We start from the raw sequence: 24,019 nt of genomic DNA on the forward strand, positions 1-24,019 counted from the left end.
GTAAGAAAATCGCAGGTAAAAAAAAAAAACAGTTAAATTAAGAAGGCCTAGGGCGTGCTGTGTTACTGGGAGACATTCGAGCCTGAGTTTTAGGCTTGTAATGGGCTTGATCGTCCTTGTCTTCAGAAAGACACCTTGTCGTGGCCCAAGTGGGCCTATTGTTTACGTAGAAAGCGTCAACTGAACAATGGCAAGTCACTCCAAAGAAAAAAAAATGAATTAAAAATGTCTTCTTTAAAAGGGCTTTTTGAATTGACCTTGTTGCTTCTCGAGGAAAAAAAAAAGTATGTAGGCTGTGATAGGTCTTGTCTTGTAGTTGTTGATGCCTGTCTTGACTTCGACAGATTACTCTGGAGATTCTTGAGTTTCTTGTAAGGGTGTATTCAATGCAACTAGCAAGAACAAAAGCTTATACAGTTTAACAATACAAAGAAACTAAGTCGAAACTGTTGTATAATACAGATGATGGTTTAATACTGAAAAGGCCATAGTCGAGTCTCTGTCTATAAAACACGTTAACCCTGACCTTAAGAAAAACTTACTTGGAAAACTAGGGGCCTTCGATGGGAAGTTTTACCGCAATACAAACTTCAACTGACCTTATGTACATAGGTAGTCTCTAACCCAACTAAGTTGTGACGTCACAAGTCACGTTCAAAGTCCGAATTATGGTGCGTCTAGATCTATACAAACAAGTAATACTAACTCACGAGGCCTAAGGTAATACATATGAAATCATTTTGTCTATCACAAGTTTGTTCATAGACTGTTTTTTTTTTTTTTGTAAAGGGAGGTAATTTTTTATTATTATGAAGAAGGGTAGGGGAGACAAATGATCCATCTTGTTTAAAATTGTGGGAGCCCAAATTTTGAAGACAGTTTACTATTCAATAATTTTTTTTTTAATTTTTAAGAACAAGGCAACAAAGGTTAGGCTTACAGTTAGGATTGAATATAGGCTGGCCATCAATTCAAGTTTAATAAATTAGGGCTATATTATGATGGTAAAAAGTTGATAAATATCTAAATTTATATAATGAGTGATTCTTATCTTATCTTATCCTCTTTACATACCATATATAATACAGACGTTACTTCAAAAAAGAAGATGATTACGTCCTACGCGTCATGCATTTAGTCATGCATATTAACCAATGACTTAAATTCAGCCAAGTCACTGGTTTTCCTGGCTAGCTCAGGCAACCCATTCCATGCTCTAATAGCACTAGGGAAGAAGGAGTGTTTGTACAAATTTGTCCTAGCATATGGGACGAGGAATGTACAAGTTGGAGGTGGCATTCTAAAATAATCAATCATTAGGCCTATTGTCAAAGAGATTATATAAATATCTTTATTACCACTTCCGGCAATGACAACCTTTCGGAACCTCCGGCCTCTAGTTAACTGTCCTAGATTCAGATGACCTTTATACGTACCTCATCTGCCTATTAGATCGCTAGATCTGAAAAAGTGTTGGCGTACTTTACTTCACTTTTGTGTAGAATTCAGATTAATACAGAATTTTTAAAGCTGTGCTTACAGCTTCTCAGTTTTGATCTCCTACTGTAGTTTAAAGAAAAAGATTTTAGATATATCGATCAGTAGGCCTAGATCTCGTACTATTTAGGCCAAGCTGTTGTATTGCTCGCGTTTCCATCAGATTTTTCTCAAGACGCTCATATCTTTTCCATGCTTATATCAGCTCACTCTGTCTGGTACAAACCTTGACCATGTTGTTTCTTCCTTTTCACATTCTCAGATCAAGTTGAAACTTTGAACAATTATTCATTATTCATAACAAAACACTAGTCAATAAAAACATCAACAACAACACAGTTAATTAAAAAGTGGTAATTAAAAATTACTTTTGTTTGAGATCCAAAATAGGAAATAAGCATTCAGTATTAAAATCTATGACTGTAAATGTTAAGTTCTCTCCCTTAGATAACTTAAAAAAAACAAAACAAAAAAAAACACTTTTATTTTATATATTTTGCTTATTTTTATTAAAAAACAGCACTTTTAGTATATTATTATTTATAATTTTTTTCTCAGACATTTTATTGTGACTGGAAAAATGACAGAAATGGTTGCTGTGGGAACTTGGGCTTTTTCTGAGGCTCCTGTGCTTAAAGCGTTGGAGGTAATGTCACAGGGAGGATCATCCATCGATGCTGTTGAAACAGGAATCAACTGTAAGATTAATAGCTGAAAAAGAAAATTCTAATCCATAAGCTATTTAATGTTTATATGTAAATAGTTTTCCATGTTTCGGGTGTTCCTTCAGAGTTAAAGATAATTTACTTCCTAGTCCCAACCTCCCGTAGGATGATGGGGGATGGGAGCCGGCATGGTTTGAACCCGGAACCATCGATAAGTCCAAACAAAAGTCCAGCGCGCAAATGGTTTGACCAGGCAGCCATCCCGTCTGACATGGTATCTATATTGAAAGTATTTTTGTTTACATTTGTTGGTATACTACTCATGTCTTTCTTTTTAACAAGGAATGTGTCATATGGACTTAGAAGGGGTGTCTAGTTGTTGTGTGTGGACTTAGAAGGGATGTCTAGTTGTTGTGTGTGGACTTAGAAGGGATGTCTAGTTGTTGTGGGTGGACTTAGAAGGGATGTCTAGTTGTTGTGTGTGGACTTAGAAGGGATGTCTAGTTGTTGTGTGTGGACTTAGAAGGGATGTCTAGTTGTTGTGTGTGGACTTAGAAGGGATGTCTAGTTGTTGTGTGTGGACTTAGAAGGGATGTCTTGTTGTTGTGTATGGACTTAAAAGGGATGTCTTGTTGTTGTGTGTGGACTTAGAAGGTACGTCTAGTTGTTGTGTTCGGACTTAGAAGGGATGTCTAGTTGTTGTGTGTGGACTTAAAAGGGATGTCTAAGTGTTTGTGGACTTAGAAGGGATGTCTAGTTGTTGTGTGTGGACTTAGAAGGGATGTCTAGTTGTTGTGTATGGACTTAAAAGGGATGTCTTGTTGTGTCATGCAAATCTGTGTGTTAACTGATTATGCTTAATAGAGACTTAAACTTAAAACTCTGCTAAGTCATTGGTTTTCCTGGCTGATTCGAGCAGCCCATTTCATGCTTCATTGGTGCTAGAATATAGAATACAAAATTTGCCTTTATATGAGTATTTTATTAGTTTGCGTTTTTGTATTTGTAAGTTATGGTATAGTGTTATGTAGGCCCTAGTATTGCTAATTTACTTTTTAGTTCTCAGTCCTGTCTCTGCATTAAGTGGTTTTACTGATTTATATTTATACTAACTATGTTTAAAGTTTAAAATAAATTACTAGTGAAAATAATTTTTGCTTGGACAGAAATTCTCCCTAAAAAGCTCAAACTTTTTTTTTTAACTTTTTAGTGGCAGAAACAGATATGTCTTATGGCAAGTATCATATTGGTTGTGGTGGTTGGCAGAATAGTGAAAATGTTCTTCAACTGGATGCAGCAATCATGGATGGAAAAGATTTAAATTTTGGTTCTGTAACAGCATTGGAAGGGTTAGAGTAGTTATTTTTTTTAGTTAATAAGTACTTTTCTTTGAGCAATACAAGGGTTAGAATTATTTATTTAGAATCAATACCTTTTTTTTTTGTAAATTCTACACCATTAAGATTTGATTAATTTATTGTTCAATCTTTTTTATAAATTTTAAAGCATTGGAATTGTCAGATTTGATTAATATCTTACCTAGTGTCCCTTGAGAGTAATAATTTTAATTGATAAAATTTCTGATAAAAAATTTAAACCATTTTCTAATTTTGTTTGAAATAATTTACATAAACGTCTGTTATAATTGCTAGTTGGTAAAATAAACAACCTTTTCATAGAGTAGTTTCAAGACTTTTAAGAATAGTATTTATCTTCCTTTTTTTTTTTTTTCAATGAGATTGATTATTAGTCTTTTTACAAATAGTTTTTACTTAATAATATAATGATTATACATATTTATGTTGTAAAATAAAATTACATTATGTTTTATATCCTTAAAACATTATTTGCTTACATTCATGATATAAAAATTAGCACCATTTAACCTTTTTACTATATCATCATACCAATTTAATTAAGAGTTATAGTCCTTTTAAAAAAAAAAAATTACATTATGTTTTATATCCTTAAAACATTATTTGCTTACATTCATGATATAAAAATTAGCACCATTTAACCTTTTACTATATCATCATACCAATTTAATTAAGAGTTATAGTCCTTTTAAAAAAAAAATATTCTGTAGAACAATGTGATACACATACTTTATGAAACAATCTCCTAAATATAATCTTTTTATTTTATCCTAAAGGTTCTCAAAAGCTGTTTCTGTAGCCCGCAGAGTGATGTCACACAGCCCACATAGTATGTTATCCGGAGATGGAGCAGCAGTGTTTGCTCAATCTCAAGGGTTTAAACATGAACCTAATCTAGGCACTCCATGTAGGTTCAATACATTCTTTTTCATATTAGTCATTGGTAATTACCAATGCTGTTGGAGTTCTAATACTTGCTTATATTGAAGACAGGTCCCAAACTTCAGACTCAATCACCAGGTCATGATACACTTGGCTTATTAGCAATGGATGTCACTGGAAACTTGTGTGCAGGTAGAATACATTTTGAAAAGTAAAATTATCTTTTGATTTATATGTCTTCTTTTTTTAAATATGTATATTAAAGGAACCTACTTAAAGGTTTATATCTCTGCATGTAACAAACTTTGGTTAGTTCTTAAATAGCTGTATAAATTATGGGTTGTATGATTCTCCAATGCTGATCCTTAAAACATACAAGTGTTATACAATACACTCGACGAAGGAGTATAGAATTAGTATTTATTTACAGCAAACAGTAAGTTACACATATAATATTGAATACATAATCTTCAATAACTAAAAGTACTAAATGTGCCCGAATTAAATACTACAGGGCGCTTAGACTAGATTCAATTAACATAGGCCATCAATGCCACAACATAGTATTACCCCAAGTAGTCAGTTCACACAATGCAGAAATAATATCTCTCAATACAACAGACAACCATCAACAACAACCTACTCAGACCAGGTCAGCTCTCCAACTGCTAGACTGACCACAGGAAACCTTATTGTCCCCCTTGAAAATCCTGTGCTAAAGCAGTTCACCCTCACAACTAATAAAATAAACACACACACAATCTCACATCTTACACACCCCTGCTCTATTTTTTGGTTTATAAGTCTTCTTTTTTTAAATATGTATAGTAAAGGAACCTACTTAAAGGTTTAGATCTCTGCACTAGAATATCTATTAACTGAGTCATATAGTAACAGCATCACATTCTCACACTTTATGACTGATCGCACTATATGTCCCTCAGAAAGCCCTGCTTTCCAATGCTTCTAATCACGCCAAAACTTGTGTAGATTGGTTTCTCATTTTAACTCTCATGTTTATGTTTGTTATGTTATCACAGCCCCTTGAGCCTAAATTATGTTTGTTAACAGCACTTTTTAAATTATATTATTATCATTATATTATTATTTATTCCTACTGCACTTTTGGGGTTTTACTTTTAGTCTTTCCTAAATTTAGAGAATCCCAAACATTATATCCATATTAAATATTTGTCTTACTAAAAGTTTAACAGCATTTTGGTTTTTATATTCTTTTGAAATTTGTAAAAAGAAAATTTCAATAAATCATAGTGCCTTATTTACATTTTCAAAAGTAAATGACTTCAGCAATGAATATTTATTGATATCTTTTTACTTATTATGACATACAAGTAATAAGTTCCCCTTTCAGACCTTGTGGTTTATAGGGCAGATGATGTAAAGTTCATCTGATTCTGTGGCCTACGGTTAACGAGGGTGTCATGTGGCCAGCACAACGACCAACCCCCTTTACTTTTCCCCAACTAACTTCAGGTACCCATTAGAGCTGGGTGGACTCAGAGGCGCCCAAAGATCATGAAATTAAAAATCCCAGTCTTCATCAGGATTTGAACCCTGGACCCCAGTTTGGTAGCCAAGTGCTTTACCTCTCAGCCACCGCGCCTCCTTATTGTTATGACATAGTTTTCAATAATTTTCTTCACCTTCACCTATCCATTAGTCTGTTGAATCTTTGGGGCTCCGCACAAGATCTGTTCACCGTCTTTCTCTATTCCTCTCTGTCTTTTGCCATGAATAGAATCTCTTTCAATTCTCTATCCATTCTTTTATGTTGTCTTTCCATATCTTTCACTGTCTGCCTCAGCAACCAAGTTTATGTTAATTAAAAATAGTTAGGGCCTATAATTGTTTCTTACCTGTGTAAATTCAGAAGGTACTTTGATATTGGTGAAATTCGTTTTACATCTCCATGATTCCATAAAGTGGCCTAACTTAAATGTTGTCAAGGACAGAAGACTTAAAAGTTTAGTAGCAGTAATACATAGAACACTGGACCATAATTTACAAATACAAAAACAAAACCTAATAAAATACTCAGAAAGACACATAGATTGGGGCACATTTCTTATTCCATATGCTATGACAAAGTTATACAAGTTCTCCTTCTCCCCTTATTAGAGTATGGAATGGGTTGCTTGAATCAGTTATGAAAAAGACTTGACAGATTTTAAGTCACAGATTAACATGCATGCCTAGACTGACACAGGGAAACAAATGTAGTAACCCTTGCATAGACGTGTTACAGGAAAACCTTAATTTCTAAGATAAGAAGCAGGTTTTAAGTTTCATAATTTATGTAAATTTCTTTTTTGTTTTTAATTGTAATGATTATTCTAAGTTTGAGATTTTGATGATACAATTTATATCTTCCCAGATTGAAGTGCACATTTCTAAGAATTTCTTAAAATATTCTTAACAATGTTTTTTTCTCTAGGTGACTATTATCTCCTTTGATCTCTTAACTTAGGTGTTTCAACAAGTGGAATGTCAGGGAAACACCCAGGTCGAGTTGGTGACAGTGCCTTACCTGGCTGTGGTCTGTATGCTGGTAAGTATTCTTATGGTACCTCTAATGTATTTTCTTATTACAGAACTACAATAAAGTCTTTTTCCATTTTATATTCTTATAATATACGAAAATCCTTTATGATCACTTGGAAATTCCAAATATCAAGCAGACTGATCGAGATTTAAAAACTCTTTTTTTTTAATTAGTAAGAAACAAAGAGATTTTCATACAAACTTGTGGGCAGCCCCAGTGAGTCTGTTCTGTGGCAATCAATCAAAAATGCTTGATAGCTAGCAATCACTTCAACTGCAGGATTTGTGAAAATAATGTTCATAAATATAAATCATGTCCTGCTTGTCACCCTCTTGAATATGGTCACTTTGAAGAAAGTAGTTTCAACTGTATCACCTTCACCTATTTCTTAGAGTGTTGGACTGGTACCACACATGATCTATCAACTGTCTCTCTCCATTCCTCTCTTTAGCCATGACTTGACTCTTTCAATGACAGGCCTATCCATGACTTGATTCTTTCAATGACAGGCCTAGCCATGACTTGACTCTTTCAATGACAGGCCTAGCCATGACTTGACTCTTTCAATGACAGGCCTAGCCATGACTTGACTCTTTCAATGACAGGCCTAGCCATGACTTGACTATTTCAATGACAGGCCTAGCCATGACTTGACTCTTTCAATGACAGGCCTAGCCATGACTTGACTCTTTCAATGACAGGCCTAGCCATGACTTGACTCTTTCAATGACAGGCCTAGCCATGACTTGACTCTTTCAATGACAGGCCTAGCCATGACTTGACTCTTTCAATGACAGGCCTAGCCATGACTTGACTCTTTCAATGACAGGCCTAGCCATGACTTGACTCTTTCAATGACAGGCCTAGCCATGACTTGACTCTTTCAATGACAGGCCTAGCCATGACTTGACTCTTTCAATGACAGGCCTAGCCATGACTTGACTCTTTCAATGACAGGCCTAGCCATGACTTGACTCTTTCAATGACAGGCCTAGCCATGACTTGACTCTTTCAATGACAGGCCTAGCCATGACTTGACTCTTTCAATGACAGGCCTAGCCATGACTTGACTCTTTCAATGACAGGCCTAGCCATGACTTGACTCTTTCAATGACAGGCCTAGCCATGACTTGACTCTTTCAATGACAGGCCTAGCCATGACTTGACTCTTTCAATGACAGGCCTAGCCATGACTTGACTCTTTCAATGACAGGCCTAGCCATGACTTGACTCTTTCAATGACAGGCCTAGCCATGACTTGACTCTTTCAATGACAGGCCTAGCCATGACTTGACTCTTTCAATGACAGGCCTAGCCATGACTTGACTCTTTCAATGACAGGCCTATCAATTCTTTGATCTTGTTTTCCCATTGCTTTCTCTGCCTGACTCTTCTTCTTTTCCCTAGGACGTTTCTTTTCAAGCCCTGAAGACCATGTAATATGACCATACATTTTTAGTTTGCATTTTGACAGTGGTCTGCAGGTCATTGAGGAACCCAATAGCCATTGTTATGGTTTTTTCAAACTTTCTTGTTTGTGGTGCAGTCTTTGCAGGTGATACCAATAATCTCCATCGCTATGATCCTACTCCCCTAATTCTGTAGTCAGTGTTCAAGATTCCCAAACATACAAGACTGTATGCTGTATACAGATGGATAAATTGCTTCTCAGAAGCTAGTCACCTACATCATATAGCTTATTAAATAAGACAAACTAATTATTAAACTTTTTTAAATTATAGAATTAATTCTTTTTTTTTTTTCAAAACAAAACTCCACATTTTAGGAATACCATAAGCTGATGTTGTACCTCAGAACAAATATTTTAAATTACATTAATTTGGCAAGAACAAAAGCTTTATATAAATTGATGTTCCCCTTTCAGACCTTGCAATCTATAGGGCAGATGATGTAAAGATCATCTGTCTCTGTGGTCCATGGTTAACGAAGGTGACATGGGGGTCAGCGCAATGGCCTATCCCCTTTACTTTTCCCCAACTAATGCCAGATACCCATTAGAGCTGGATGGACTCAAAGGCGCCCAAATATCCCAAAATAAAAAATCCCAATCTTCATCAGGATTTGAACCCAGTACCCCAGTTTAGAAGCCAAGCGCTTTACTGCTCAGCCACTGTACCTCCTAAATATAAAAATAATAATAATTAGGAATTATTTTTAATTAAATAGTTTGTCATTAACCAGTGTGCTGGTTCTTTGTTGCAGACGAAAGGAATTTCTATGCAAAGTAACATATTAATCCAATATTTATGTAAATATGAAATACATATTTTAATTTTATTCTAATTGCAAGAATAATCCAAATCTTAATGAAGGTGATTACAATCAAAGTTTCTAAAAATTAAGGAATATTTTAGAAGTTGGTAGCCAATTTATGTGAAATGGGCCTGTAGCCTTTCCATTTTTGGTTTTAAAATAATGGTGGCACACTTCCAGCCCTAGGCAGAGGAGACCAGGTCTGATTCCCAAATGCTTGGATTATAGTCCTTCCTCTCCCCTCTACATACTTTATGTGTAAAACAATCTGGTCTCAGGCTGTTTATGAGTTGGCTGAGAATATTAAAATGTAAAAATTATTAGGTGGCTCTTTTTTTATGAACTCTTTTGAGTAAAAGGTTTAAATGATACATGTTATTGTTTATGCCTCATCATGGCTCAACATCCACAATTAGGCCACTCTACCCTGACATTGACCCTGTAGGGAGAAATCAAGGTAAGCCAAGTACTTGCTCTCATGAAGAAACGCCTTACTATGGCATCAGAGGTAAGTCCCAAAAAGCATCCTTGCCTCAATCCCACTTATGAATCTGAGATACTTCTACTGAAAGAATTGTTTAGTAAATATTTATAGACTTTATGAAATATAAAATGAATGTCATTCTATTTCAGTGCTATGAGTATAGATATCAGGTGATTTTGAGCTGAAACTAGTGTATTAGTTTTGTAGTGAAATGAAGCTACTGATTGAACTTTTCCTACTTTTAACAGACTCACTATATGGTGCAGCCTGTTGCTCAGGTGATGGAGACAAAATTTTGAGGTTTTGTCCAGCATACAAAGTGGTTGATTTATTAAAACAGGTTTCTACATATCTTATTATGCTCTCTATAATAGCAATGTTGTAGTTATAGTTTTTCACTTTAAAGAAAATGCCAGTATTAATTAGTTAATTTCATGATGCATCGAATATTATCTGATGATTGCCTGGTTGTGTGTTATGTGGCTCTGGACTGTTTGAACCCCTGGCAAGACCCAACCCCTGGCAAGACCCAACCCCTGGCAAGACCCAACTCCTGGTGTCTTGCAGTAGGTTTTTGCTAGGATGTAAAAATCTTCAATTCAGAATGAATATCCAAACAATAAACAATTGATTTAATATTATAAATGCAATTATTACAGCTTGTATGCTAGTAATCCTTGTATCTTATTAAAGTAAATTTTGTTAAATAGGGGCATGACCCAATGAATGCCTGCCAAATTGTGGCTAGAGAAATAATCAAGAGACGAAGTTTAACTGATAATTTTGAAATGGTCATCATAGCATTAGATTGTAAGGTGAGCTTTTCTTTTGACTTTTCCCGTAATCTGTTAGTCAGTTGGTAATCTGCTTTTCAATAATTTTCAAACATTTGTACAATTTGTAATCAATCTTACATCTGGCCAGTTATTTGAGTGCTATCCCTGTGTGCAATGCCTTTCATTTCTCTTTGGAATTGTAAGATTTAATTTGTCTTGAAATTTATGAGTGTATCTGGTCTGAGCAATCTTTTGAATTGAATGCAAAAGTAAATATTGTTCAAACTTCAGGAAGTTAGTTTACCTTCCACTCACTTCCCTACAAACCTTTTTAACCCTTTCTAGCTTGTTGCTATGTATTATCTCTCTATAGTTTGAGATCATAAAGCATTGCTATAGTTTATTATTTTACAAACATATTTTTTTATATACATCTAGTAATTTCATTTCTTCTATCAGGGCCAAGTGGGAGCAGCTAATGTTGGAGTACATTCATGGACAGATCCAGGCTCTGGCCAGTTATATCTTGGATTTCCTTATGTGGTGTCTAGAGTTGACCAACTAGAGAGAGCTGTTATCAATGTTGTCCCAGCTTATTTTTAGTAGTCGTTTATGTCAGTAAACAATGCTCATTCTTGTGCACTTGATATAGCAAGAGATGCATCATCTCCTTATTATATTAAACATAATAATAAGATCTTATTTTTTTTAAACACAGTTTGGATAGAAAATACAAATATGTCAATTCTTGGTCAGAAGAGGAGTTAAGAGAATATCACATAGCCTCACTGAAGTGTAGCTATCCAATGTTATTTTCATGCACATTTACAGTGTACATGATTTAAAAAAATAAATGATTATTAACTTGTTGAAACATGTAGACTTTACACTTCAATGATGAGTTACTTAGCTGTTATTCAACTAAACTTGTATTAACTTTCAAAAAAAAAAGAGAATAATGCTAAGGCCACAGTTTAATGATGACTTTCCAAAGAAGATAACACTTTAAAAAATATTAACTTTTTGGACTCTTAAAAGTATGTCACTAAGTAACTCTGACACAGTACTCATTAGTTAATTCTTTTTTAAAAATTATCTTTATTAGTTTTTACTAAATGTGATTTCTTGGGTTATCTAGGGTAGTATACAATTGTAAGTTCTGGTTGTATTCAATGTAAGCAAAGAAACACATTCCATTCAAAATGTATTTGTAGCATTTCATTTCAAGCTGGACTTTACTAAGACTTTAGGTTGGCACGTTCTTACAGATTTGAAGATCTGGCAGCCAGCCATGTAGTGGGTTTGTGATCTATCACGTTTCATTGAAAGTAAATTATTAAATAAGTAACCAAATACTAACTGACAAAGACGTATTGGACAAACTTAAATAAATACACTTACAAAAGATGAATGTCAGTCATGTTGTAGTTTTAATCCTTCTCAATTACATTCATTATTGATAACCATGTTTACATCACACTTGTAGTTTAGATTTTATATATTCTTTTATGACAGCTATTAATTCAAAGTTTGCTAACATTATAGGTCATATTTCATTATAAACATCAAAATCATCAAGCAGAGCTGCACGAAAACAAATTGGGACTTTAACTAAATTTGTGAATTAGGAGTTAACCTCTACATTTAACTATTCTTTGCCTAATGGCTACACTGCCCTGACTAATTTACTTTGCCCCCCCCCCCCCCCCAAACACCATTTCTCCTTAAGTGCTTGTTAATGTTAAAAAAAATAAAAAATTAAAGCGATTAGTTCCCTTTCAATGCTATTGCAAACTGAACCTGAGAGAAACGTTTGTTTGATTGAGTGTATCACTTGTGGTCTGAGATAGAGCCAGTGCTGTATGATCTCTTCATCTCTAGTTCGTTATGGGCCTGACCGCCGCAGAGGCGACAATCGCCGCACCATTTATTAGTGTGTAAAGTAATTTTCTTGTGGGTCAACGCCATGATGACCTGTTACAAATATATAACATCGATGATATTATGACTAACTTTCACCTACTTCAATGGTGCCCATACCTTGTCGGCATAGGGGTCATACTAACTCGTGTCACGGGAATAATCAAACCACAAATAATTGTTGAGTTTATTTGGCTACTTCACGGCGGCTAAAATTGTGAGGGGTGGCCAGATATAGCATGATTGGCAATTTTTTTTTTTTTTTTTGGCATCTCTGATCTACGTTTATAAATATGAAAAGTCTAGAAACTCAACAAATATTAACAAATGATGTAGGCACACTGTATAGCCATTATAATGTATGTCCCCACACACACACCAGACAACTTAGTAAGTAAGAGTGACTCCAAACATTAAGTGGGCTTTTCTTGTCCTTTAGTTTTTAGCGTCACGTTTTTAGAACGAGATTAAAATGCTGTTATAACCGTAGTGGATAGGCTGACACAAATAACCGTTAGGCGAGAGATCAACCCTGGCTACGCTTCAGGAAAGATTTTTGTTGTGGTCTCAGATGGGGGTGGCGATGTTCTATCGGTTTCGAGAAGCCCGTTGGGTACCCTATATAAAGAACCAAGGTGTCAGTCATAATGATTTGGGATCCAGATTCAATCCGGTACAGTGGATCCTATGTGAAAGTCGGTCCATTACATTGCGGACGAGGAAGAAAGGTCAGTAGAGTTTGGTTTTACAATAGAAAATTTATACGGCAGTACGGTTATCTACGGTGACTGTTATTTGTACAGTCAGTGTTAGTATTGGCTGTGACCTATTAGCCATTAGAAAGTTGTATTTTTGAAGCCCTGAGTTATCAAGTTCTTTGGGTTGGTTATGTCGTGTGTTGCAATGTTTGCAGAGAGCCTGGATAGGCTAGATAGTTGTGGTAGTACGCAGACAAACTAGATCTATATCCTAGTACATTAGTAGGATTGGATATTATTCGAGTGGTAGTGTCTCAAAGATGTCGGTATTACAAAGTATTTAGAAATAGTATAGGCTACAAGAAAAACCTTGTTCTGGAACTTGGTTGAAATAAAACTTGTAACTATTCATAGAAAAGCTTTTTTATTGTCATAAAGACACAGACGTCTTTTGATAAACCTTGTCAACTCTCTGTACAATTTCAAGTTGTTATACCTCCGATAGAACATTACTCGCCCCTACCTCCCCATTCTCTTAACTGAACTTGAAAACTAGTTTTAAATGCACATATCAATACCTTATCATAAATACCTTATCATTAATACCTTTTCATTTTTGTTTTTGATCAGTCATCATTACATTATCATTATAGTTTTTGATCAGTCATCAATACATTATCATTATTTAGTTGATCAGTCATCAATACCTTATCATTATAGTTTTTGATCAGTCATCAATACCTTATCATTATAGTTGTTGATGCCAAGAACCATGTTACGAATGATGTATTCAAATATCCGCCACCAAATCTGTCGTATATGTGGACTCATCGATGGTTCGACCATGTCCATAGACCATGTCAAGCATTGCTCAAAGTTCGATACAAGCAATCCAGTCACGTGAAACTAAAGAAAGGATTTCAATAGGAAACATTCTAAATAAAACAAATGGTTGTTTTAAAGTAATATTAATAATGTTTTATTATCCTTAAAGAAATATGCACCTAGCAATACATTATAATGAAAAATTAGAAACATCTGACCCAGGAAACTACAGTTCACTTACCAGCATCACATGTAAAATCCTAAAACACATAATATGTAGCAACATCATAAACCACTTAGACAAACATAATGTCCTTACTCCATACCAACATGGCTTTAGGAAATATAGATCATGTGAAACACAACTAATAGGACTAATTGGTGATTTTTCAAAAGGTTTAGATTATAGTGAGCAAATAGATGCTATCTTATTAGATTTTCTCAAGGCTTTTAACAAAGTTTACCACCATAGTTTGCTTAAAAAATTAAAATATTTCGGCATTGATGGTTCATTGCATCAGTGGATTAAAGATATTATGATAGGGAGAGAACAAACTGTAGTAATAAATGGCTCTAAATCAACACCGATAACAGTAAACTTAAGTCAACTTCAAGGAACAGTTTTAGGTACACTACTATTTTTAATGTACATAAATGATTTACCAAATTGCATTAGTTCAGAAACAAAAGTCAGATTATTCGCAGACGATTGCATAATATATAGGACAATAAAAACAACACAAGACACAGAAATTTTACAAAGAGAATTAGATGAATTGCAGAAATGGAAATCAAATAGAGCATGTCTTTCCACCCAGTAACCAAAAAAAAAATAATTAATTCCACTTATCTTATTCATGGTAAACCAGTAACAAAGACTAAAAACGCAAAATAACTAGGTGTTATAATAAATCAAAAACTGTCATGGAATCCCCATATTGATGAAACTATCAAGAAATCAAACAAAGCATTAGCGTTCATTAAAAGAAATTTCTATAAATCAAATAAGAACATAAAACTGAAATGTTATTTAACCTTGGTTAGGCCAATAATAGAATATGCATCTTTAGCTCGGGACCCCTCAACTCAAGAAAACATTAAGAAACTGGAACAGACACAAAATAGAGCAATGAAATTTATAACAAACGAATATTCACATTTGACTAGAGTAACACCTTTAATAAAATCATTAAATTTAGAAAGCTTTCAGGATAGAAAACTCAAAAGTAGCAATTATACATTAAACAACAAACCATAATCTTCAAATACAAAAACAAAATTTAATAAAATACTCTGAAAGACACAAAGATAAAGCCACATTCCTCGTTCCATATGCCAAGACAAATTTGTACAAATGCTCCTTCTTCCTTAGTGCTATTAGAGCATGGAATGGGTTGTCTGAGCTAGCCAGGAAAACCAGTGACTTGGCAGAAATTAGGTCATTGGTTAATATGCATGACTGAATGCATGACGCGTAAAACTGTGAGTCTATTTTGTGTTCTTCATTATCTTATCTTATGTAATAGGCCTACAGACTTTACTTCAAAAAGAAATGCCGCACGGCCTGTGAACTTTGACAACGAACAGTAAAAACTAAATTATATAAAATGAGTGTCTAAAATAAGAATTGCTGATGAACTGCATTTAAAGTATCTGCATCTATCTTGTATACATCTTGTAAAACTTAATTGATATTCAAACACTGAGCTCTAAAAAGTATTACACGTGGATCTGTTTAAAAACATCCAAATATTTTCTGAAGAAAGATTTCTATTGATTAACAGTGTAATTGAATACATACACGCTATTAAATCTAATTACGGCATCACATTTGAGCAAAGAAACAGTTCAAAATATATAGGTTACTGCCTTTTACTTGTTACCTCTGCGTGATAAGCACCAAGTCGCTTGAGTGTGCTCTCTATTGTAGGCAGATCATTGGTCAGGGCAAATTTAATGCAGCTGTCCAGAACCCTGTGAATGCATTCATTGTGGCGATTCAGCTTTCCGTTCTGAAATGAAGGCTACACTTCAAAAGTAAATTGATTGATTTGTAAGATTACCAGGTTTAGTAAATCACCTAGTTCCCCGTGAGACAAAGAGGGTAGGTCTATATGTATATATATAGAAAAGATTTATACAAGGACCAGGCGTGAACCAGGTGCTCTTTACCCCAAGTCATGTCTGAAAGTTTAACGGCAACGTCCACTATTACCGTTGTGTTGTGCCATATACACAGCGAACAGTTACCGGGCCTGGGTCCGCTTGCTTTAAGCAGCCGAAAGCTTCGCTCACTGCCGTGAATTTCTTCTGTAACCGCCACAATAATGTGCAAGGACCACAACTCCAGCCATGGGTCTCTGATGACGACCCCCTGCGTGGAACGGAGTGGTGGACTTATTAAACTGGGTTGCCGGGTTTCTGTTACAACCTGACTCTGAGTAAGATAAAAAAAAAAACAACTCACCCAGGGTAACCCGACTGAGGCCTGGTTCGCTACCCATTATTCGCCTATCTAAATCCACTATTTGACTTTTCCCAATGCGCCACGTTGATTCTACGGAAGCTGGAATCCTCCACCAGAAGGATCCATCCATGCGGGGTAAAAAAGGAAGATACCAATATTTCCAACACGATAATCAGAAACTTTGAGCACTATCCTACATTTGTTCGGGATGAATGTGCTGCCAATATGATTGCATTGTTTGGATGTTGACGGCATGATTACTGTTTTTTTTATTTGATTTATTCCTATTTCTACAATTCATAAGTATTCAATGAAATGATTGCTTGGAAGATATGACTCAAAGTGAGCCTGGCCTAAGAATAGTAGCCTACATTTCAACGCCATTATATTTAGTCTATGCACCTACGATCAAACTGTATTAGTCTTTGCGTGTAGAAAAGAATAAATATAAGTGTCAGTCAAAATGGTCACTATGACAATGACACTAAATCCAACTGGAATAACCTGCCCAGTGTGCAGCCGAACATTCCGAGCTCAGGTCTCACCAGCCACATGAGGAGGCAAAAAAACAACAACCCCAGTGCAAAGCCCTCAGCCCCCTGGATTGCAAAAGTGGTCATCGTTGAACCACGATGGACGAACTATATCACAATGGTGATTTGGACCCACAATAATCTTCTGACTATTGTGAAAAAAAGAAAAGCTAAAACTATACGGTCATATCACAAGATCCTCAGGTCACGTCAAGGCCTTTCTGCACGGAACAGTAGCGGGGAAAAGGAAAGGCAGACAAAACAAAAGCGATGGGAAGACAACATCAATGATTGAAACAGACTTTAATCATGGCAGAAAAAAAGGATTGGAGAAAAAGTGACGATTGACAGATCACGTGTGGTGCCCCAACTGTCCATCAGAGCAATGGACAGATGAAGATAAAGGTGTGACGTCATTTGGCCCCATTTAATAACCCTTACCTTTACAGCAACGCTCGAGGAGTCGTCAATCATAGGCATCGATGGGGCGTTCCTAAAGTACTCCCAGTAGACCTCCGGGTGCTGAACTAGTAAGTAGGAGAAAGAGTTGTTGATGCCTTCTGGGCCTGCGCTCTCGCAGAAGGATTTCCACGCGCGCATCAAAGGATCGATGTCCTCATGGGCCACCAATACCACCGGCGGATTGGCATAGGTCACAGATTTCTTTCGGTTAGATCTGATTTTGTCCAGTCGAGTCAGACTAGGTCTGGCCCTGCCAAATATTAAAACATAGGTCAAAAATGAAAAATTTTAGACATTAAACGATGCCGGTAAAATCTCGATAGCTGTTTAAGGCAAAGATTAAAGAAAGGGTGATAGACTATATAATCTTACATAAATACAAGAAAAACATTAAAAAGTATAGTTTTTATGCAAATTAAAATAAAATAAAATATTTAAAAAAATATTTAAGTCAAGCCGGGTATCAAACTCGTACTTTTGGATTGCTAGCTCACAGTACTTAGGCTACCTCTCTATCCATTAAGCCAGAGCTACTTTTAACAATTGTAATTGTTTCATTATTTATTGCTTTTTTTTTCTTTATATAGACATCTAGTGCTAGATCTTGCTTGCTGATTTAGAACTCTTAAGGTCTACATCTAGTCATCTAGATCTACTTTTGTAGAGTAAATAATGGTAGACTACATTTCTTATCCCATATGCTAGGACAAATTCGGTGCTCCTTGTTCCCTATTGCATTATAGCCTAACATGGAAAGAGTGCCTGAATCAGCCAGGAAAACTCCAATGACTAAGTAGTATCTAATTACAATGCACGACTAGATTAACACATGATTACGTAAAGGACGTAGGCCTATGAATCTTCTCTTTAAAAAAAAACTGTCTATAATTAAAAAAATAAGACCGGATGTAAATTAGGCCTACGTTTTATTCATGAATATAAATAATTTTCTACAATATAAAATTCTAGATCTACTATGACAAAATACAAATTAATATGTAAAGAGCGGACTCTAATAAGTTGAGAATAGTGATGTTTCTTCTTTCCAACTGTTCCGCGGGAAAAGGGAGGGGAGTTTCATTTGAAAATATTGTGTGTATATCTTGGGAGGGAGGCTTTATAGTACAAGGAGAAGGAAGACCTATAACTGATGGGCCTATATAAGACGTGGTTGTGCATATTCTACAATAAGAGTATGGGGGCCGTCGATTGGATGAACGAGACAAACATAAAACGGATTCATAAATTTTTAGGGCTAGAAAATTGCGCCAGCTGTGGGGTAGTTCTGTAATGCGGGCCGTTTTACTGAGGGGTCTAGGAGTGTTCCTGGCAAAATGTATACCAATTATTTAAACCGTAGCATAGCACGGGTATCAGCTAGTCGGGGAATAAGCCTTAAATTAGCTCTTGTCTTGAGGTCGAGAATTAAGAAAGATGAAGGATAATTAACCTAAATAGGAGAACAGTTTAAGAATAACAGTATGTAGACTATATATTTGTAATAAAAATACTTTTAAAAATCATAAAGGTTATACGAAGTGTAGTTGTATCAATTAGTTTGGATCAGTCCTATTATTAAATTTGTAATAGATTAGACCAATAACAATACATCTATTTGTACCAATTGTTTGTGTTTAGCGCTATTTCATGCATTTAGCTTTCTCAATACGCTATGATCCTTTTCACTCGTCTGGACCAGTTGGGAAAATGGGTGTGGGGGGGGGGGGGGGGTAAGGAAAGAAAGGGATATCTTGGTGGATTTTACCCTAATTGGTTTTTTAAAGAATTAAAAAAAAAAGGGTGGAATGACCTTAATTCGAACTCGTGGCTCACGCCTCCTCTGGCAGACGTGTAACCACTCTGCTATTGAAGTACTTATTACTAGTGAAGGTTGTAGACCTCTATAGTTATATTTTGTTTTTTCAATTTAGAGCGGCAACCTATAAAGGGTACTCATTCAGCTTATACCACTTCTTCAGTCAAGTACACTTTCTTTCCATTGTTCGAGATACCAAGTAAAATAATTACCAATAGTTAATTGACTAATTGGTTAATTTGTTTTTTAGTGATTCTTGTGTTGACAAGTATAAGAAATAATTGTACGAAATTTCAGTTTGATTCGAGTCTGGGTGTCGGAGAAATGTGTACACTTTTTACCAAACATACTGAGTTGATATAAACTTTGTAAAAAGGCTGTTTAGTTCTAATAATAACACTATAACTTACACTGTCGACATGCTGTTTGTTAATAGGGTTGTCGAAAACATAAAAGTAAAAAAAAGATAAATAAAATAGTAAAGATGGTTTTACACTGAAATTCTAACAACAGAATTGAAATGGCTCGCACTAATGAATGTAATAAAATCGGATTTTCTTTTTTGGTTAATGAAAGTTGTGCAATTAAAAAAATTACACAAAATGTTTTTATGTCTATGTTAGTTTTCTTTCAATGCGAAAAATGACCAGCTCCTCTACCACCGAAGCAAAAGCCACCTTAACCTGCGATATTTATGGACGGGAGTGTCTCTCCAAAATAGGGCTCCACAGCCACAAGAGGAAGTGTGCGAGATTATCATAGCCGTTCTACGACTGAAGGAGGCCAATGAATGAATGATGAATGAGTTTTCTGTCACACCTTTGTTACAGTTACTTGTATTAAAATGTGGTCTGTGTATCATTTTTAGATCTGAAAAACTCAAGAAGCGTTAGGGCTATTCAAAACCCAATTTTACTATTGTTTGTCGATTGGCTTAGTATGGTGCAATAGCTATTTATATATTTTTTTTAAAGGCGTTAAGTTTTGTTTTGAAAATTATTTATATATTATGGCTTTTATATAGCGCTACTTTCATGCTTATAATAAAAATTATTATAGCATGTTCAGAGCGCCTTGGTCCAATCTCAGTTGTGGACCATAGAGGGAGGGGTGTATCTAGGAAGTTTTCCCGTTCTGCCTTCAGGCGCTCAGTAAACACAACTCTGCTCATAGGTAGCCAAGTTCAAGCTCACTTAGCCTCTCGACCATGCTTCCCACAAATTAAATATGCAAAGGTTTATTCTTCCCAAATTCCTCCGAGAACTTCAACCATTTCTCAAGCACCCATTCTCAAATATCACTTCTCTTGCGCCCACCAAACAGCGGACCCACTATTTCCAATATTTCCAATCGGTATCTTTTGTTTCTTGTTTTTTTTTTTTAAAGTGAAACACTTTTTTTTACAGTCTTGGTATAGTGTATGAAAATAAACTTTACTTTTTGAAATACGCCTCCTATGGATATTTGCCGAATCTAATGCCTCCGCTCCTGGAGAGTGTAGCTAAACCTATCACCAAATGTTGATATCTCTAAATATTTCGCTGCCGAGGACAAACGCAGAAGGCGAAAAGAAAATCTAAATCGACCACCTACGGACAATGGTTATGCTTGCCCTGGGTGTGGCAAAATATGTAAGTCACAGCTGGGACTGCGCAGCCACTTGAAATACTGCATTCCTTATTAATCTTCGGACTCGAAGACTAGCCTTATTAAATAACTCGAACGACTAACGTAGATAGGTCTATTGATCTGCTTAACGCGATCTTTCTATGATTTTTGGGCTGGTCAATATAGTATAGGATAAAACTAACAGATTAACAAGAAAAATAAAATACTCTTTAAAAAATAAAGCTTTTATTTAGTTTAATTGTATCGATTAGATTGGATCAGTCATTTAATTAAATTGTAATAGATCTAGATTCTTGACTAACAATAATAAATCGTTGAGATTAGAAATATTATTTTACCAATTGTTTTTATATAGAGCGATTTCATGTTTTCTCGGTGCGCTATGAATCGCTTGTCTGGACCAGTGGCGAAAGGGTGGGGGAAGCAAGGCCGGCATTAGATCATTGAAGACCCTGTGCGAAGTGAATTTGGTCGCCCCAAATGAAAAATTTAAAAAAAAAAAACAGCGAAAAAATAAAATTACGTATTTATTTAAAAGCTAATGTACAACAATAGCATTTGGCCCAATTTTGCTATTTCTTCTCTAAAAAATGTTTTCAAATCTGTGCGAGGCCCCCACTAATCGGAGACCCTAGGCGGCTCCCTATTTCGCCTATGCCTTAGGCCAGCCCTGGAAGGGGTGGTGGGAGAAAAAAAGGGGGTAACTGGGTGAAGGTTACCGTGATCGCTTTTTAAAATGTATTTTATAATAAATAGTTGTACATCTTGAATTTAAACTCGTGTGCTCAAGTCTCCTGAAGCCAGTGAAGTGCTTATAAAAATAGGTTTCATAGCTATTGTTAGTTTCAAACTTTTAAGAAAGGACATAATTCAACTTACACCGCCACATCTGTCAAGTACAATTTCTTTCCCTTCATCAAATAATTAATTACTAAAAATTATATATCACTAATTGGTTAATTTTTTTAAAAAGTGATTCTAGTTTTGTCAGGTACAAGAAATAATTGTGCGAAATTTCAACTTGATCCGAGATTGGGTGTGGAAGAAATAACGTGTACAATAATTGTACCAGACAGACAGACAGACGGAGTTGATGTAAACTTCATCAAATGACTGCAACTTTTATTCAGAGTTTCATTAAAGGGAAAATACAAATACTTTGAATTTAAATCTGGACACTAATCTATATGTAATTTACAAGAAATTTTTTTTTTTATTTGTTGCTAGATTCTGTGTTTTGTTTGAACCCTTAAAGTACTCCAACCGATCTGACGTCTGCTTTCTGTACATTCTGACCTGGCGGCTTTCCATCGAGCCAAGCTCTTGATTAGACACTGGGCAGCGGACTGGAGGATGGCGCGCGCTGGTTCGTCGAGTACTGTCAGATGTCCCCCGGGACTTTCGCAAGACTTTGAAAAGTAAACCAAATTAACATTGGCTAATTATTGCTTGGTCGTAGAAGGATGTAGTTCCCAGACTTGCAGTAAGTACTTATGTGTTCACTGTAGGTCTTAGACACGTTGAAAACTTATCAGTTTAATTATTTTTTTTACAAATTGTATTTTTTATTGTGATTTAAATGTCTTTTAAAATGTACATGTCTATATGTCTCTACCTGTCTCTGTCTCTCATATTGTTATCTCTTGTCTCTCTTACTGTCTGTCTTCTTATTTTACACCTCTCTTTTACATGTCTCTATTTATTGTCTCTTTTATTTTTTCTCTCTGTCTTTCTTACTGTCTCTCTCTCTCTTTTACATGTCTCTATTTATTGTCTCTTTTATTGTTTCTCTCTGTCTTTCTTACTGTCTCTCTCTCTCTCTCTCTCTCTCTCTCTCTCTGTCTCTCATTGTCTCTAACTGTCTCTTTTAATGTCTCTCTCTGTCTCTCATTATCTCTAACTGTCTCTCTTAATGTCTCTCTCTGTCTCTCATTATCTCTGTCTCTCTTAATGTCTCTCTCTGTCTCTCATTATCTCTAACTGTCTCTCTTAATGTCTCTCTCTGTCTCTCATTGTCTCTAACTGTCTCTCTTAATGTCTCTCAATGTCTCTCTCTGTCTCTCTTAATGTCTATCTTTATCTCTCTTATCTTCTCTGTCTCTCTTATTGCATCTATATCTCTCTTACTCTCTTTCGTTGCGCCCCCCCCCCCTTCTGTTTTCACATAGATTATGCTTGAAAGAAGAAATAAAAAACCTAAACTGTCTAGCTGAGTCAATTACTTTTCGCGGTAGATTATCCACAGAGTAAGGTGGACAGCATAGAAGTGGCGGGATTCGGGGTCCTGGTGGGCTTCGCCTTTTTAGAGGCCCCTGCATTTTGGCATTCGACATCATGACACGAGATAATGTACTTAATAAATAGTTAAGTCTAATCTGTGGAATGCATACAACAGGGTCACTAACTTATATAGCAACGGGAATAGCAAGATAACATGGCAGTGGCTTCATATTTAATGAAACAAAATCCAGGCCTTAATTTGAGGTGGGGGGGGGGGGCTCAAAAAGAAGGCTGGCGACACTTTGAAAAGAGAGCTAATGTTACTAAGTGTATATCAACTCTGTCTGTCTGTCTGTCTTGTATTAAGTCTGTACGTGCCATTTCTCTCACATCCTATTTCGGATTAAGCTGAAATATTGCACAATGAGGCCTATTTCTTGTACATGACAAAACAAGAATCAGTAAATAAAAAAAGATTACCAATCAGTTAATTAACTATTTTGTTTGTAATCAAACAAGGGAAAGAAATTGTATTGACTTATGTGGTAGTATAAGTTGAATTAGTCCCCTTTATACTTTGCAGAGAGTTTAAAACTAGCAATATATAACTATAAGACTATCTAAAACCTTATATTTTTTAGGCACAGTGGTTAATGTGTCCGCTTGAGGAGGCTTAAGTCCTCGAGTTTTAATTTTGGTCGTTCACTTTTTTTTAAGTTAATGCATTTAAAAAGCGATCACTGTAACATTCACACAGATACCCCCTCCCCTTTTATTCTCTTCCAACCTTTACCCACTTTCCCAACTGGTCCAGACAAGTGATAGGATCATAGCGCATTGAGCTAAACAAAAAGAATCGGTACGAATATTTTTCATCGCACAGATTTAGTATTGTTAGTCTAGATCTAGATCTATTATAACTTTAAATACAT

At 35.5% G+C, this 24,019-nt stretch overlaps 2 protein-coding genes across 6 annotated transcripts; one reads left to right on the forward strand and one right to left on the reverse strand.

The window, feature by feature from the left end:
• The first annotated feature begins 700 nt into the window (after positions 1 to 700).
• On the forward strand, positions 701 to 11,928 carry LOC106074416 (N(4)-(Beta-N-acetylglucosaminyl)-L-asparaginase-like). The gene is made up of 9 exons (XM_056018158.1): positions 701 to 720; positions 2,056 to 2,195; positions 3,373 to 3,511; positions 4,315 to 4,445; positions 4,532 to 4,612; positions 6,909 to 6,989; positions 9,990 to 10,081; positions 10,452 to 10,556; positions 10,977 to 11,928. Exons 2-9 carry the CDS (start codon positions 2,078 to 2,080, stop codon positions 11,118 to 11,120), a joined length of 891 nt encoding a protein of 296 aa, XP_055874133.1. The 5' UTR covers positions 701 to 720; positions 2,056 to 2,077; the 3' UTR covers positions 11,121 to 11,928.
• LOC129924236 (uncharacterized) lies at positions 11,607 to 19,766 on the reverse strand. Of its 5 annotated transcripts, none has more exons than XM_056018161.1 (5): positions 19,649 to 19,766; positions 17,402 to 17,672; positions 15,844 to 15,984; positions 13,877 to 14,041; positions 11,607 to 11,826 (listed from the first exon to the last, which is right to left on the reverse strand). In XM_056018161.1, the coding sequence occupies exons 1-5, from the start codon at positions 19,687 to 19,689 to the stop codon at positions 11,764 to 11,766; spliced, it is 681 nt and encodes a 226-aa protein (XP_055874136.1). In that variant the 5' UTR covers positions 19,690 to 19,766; the 3' UTR covers positions 11,607 to 11,763. The 5 variants fall into 5 exon arrangements, with proteins under 5 accessions (XP_055874136.1, XP_055874135.1, XP_055874134.1 ...); XM_056018160.1 differs by lacking the exon at positions 11,607 to 11,826 and adding an exon at positions 12,232 to 12,491 and having other exon boundaries at positions 15,844 to 15,972; XM_056018159.1 differs by lacking the exon at positions 11,607 to 11,826 and adding an exon at positions 12,232 to 12,491.
• Positions 19,767 to 24,019: the final 4,253 nt, after the last annotated feature.

The sequence above is a fragment of the Biomphalaria glabrata genome, chromosome 1 (assembly GCF_947242115.1).
Source record: "Biomphalaria glabrata chromosome 1, xgBioGlab47.1, whole genome shotgun sequence".
Classification (NCBI taxonomy): domain Eukaryota; kingdom Metazoa; phylum Mollusca; class Gastropoda; family Planorbidae; genus Biomphalaria; species Biomphalaria glabrata.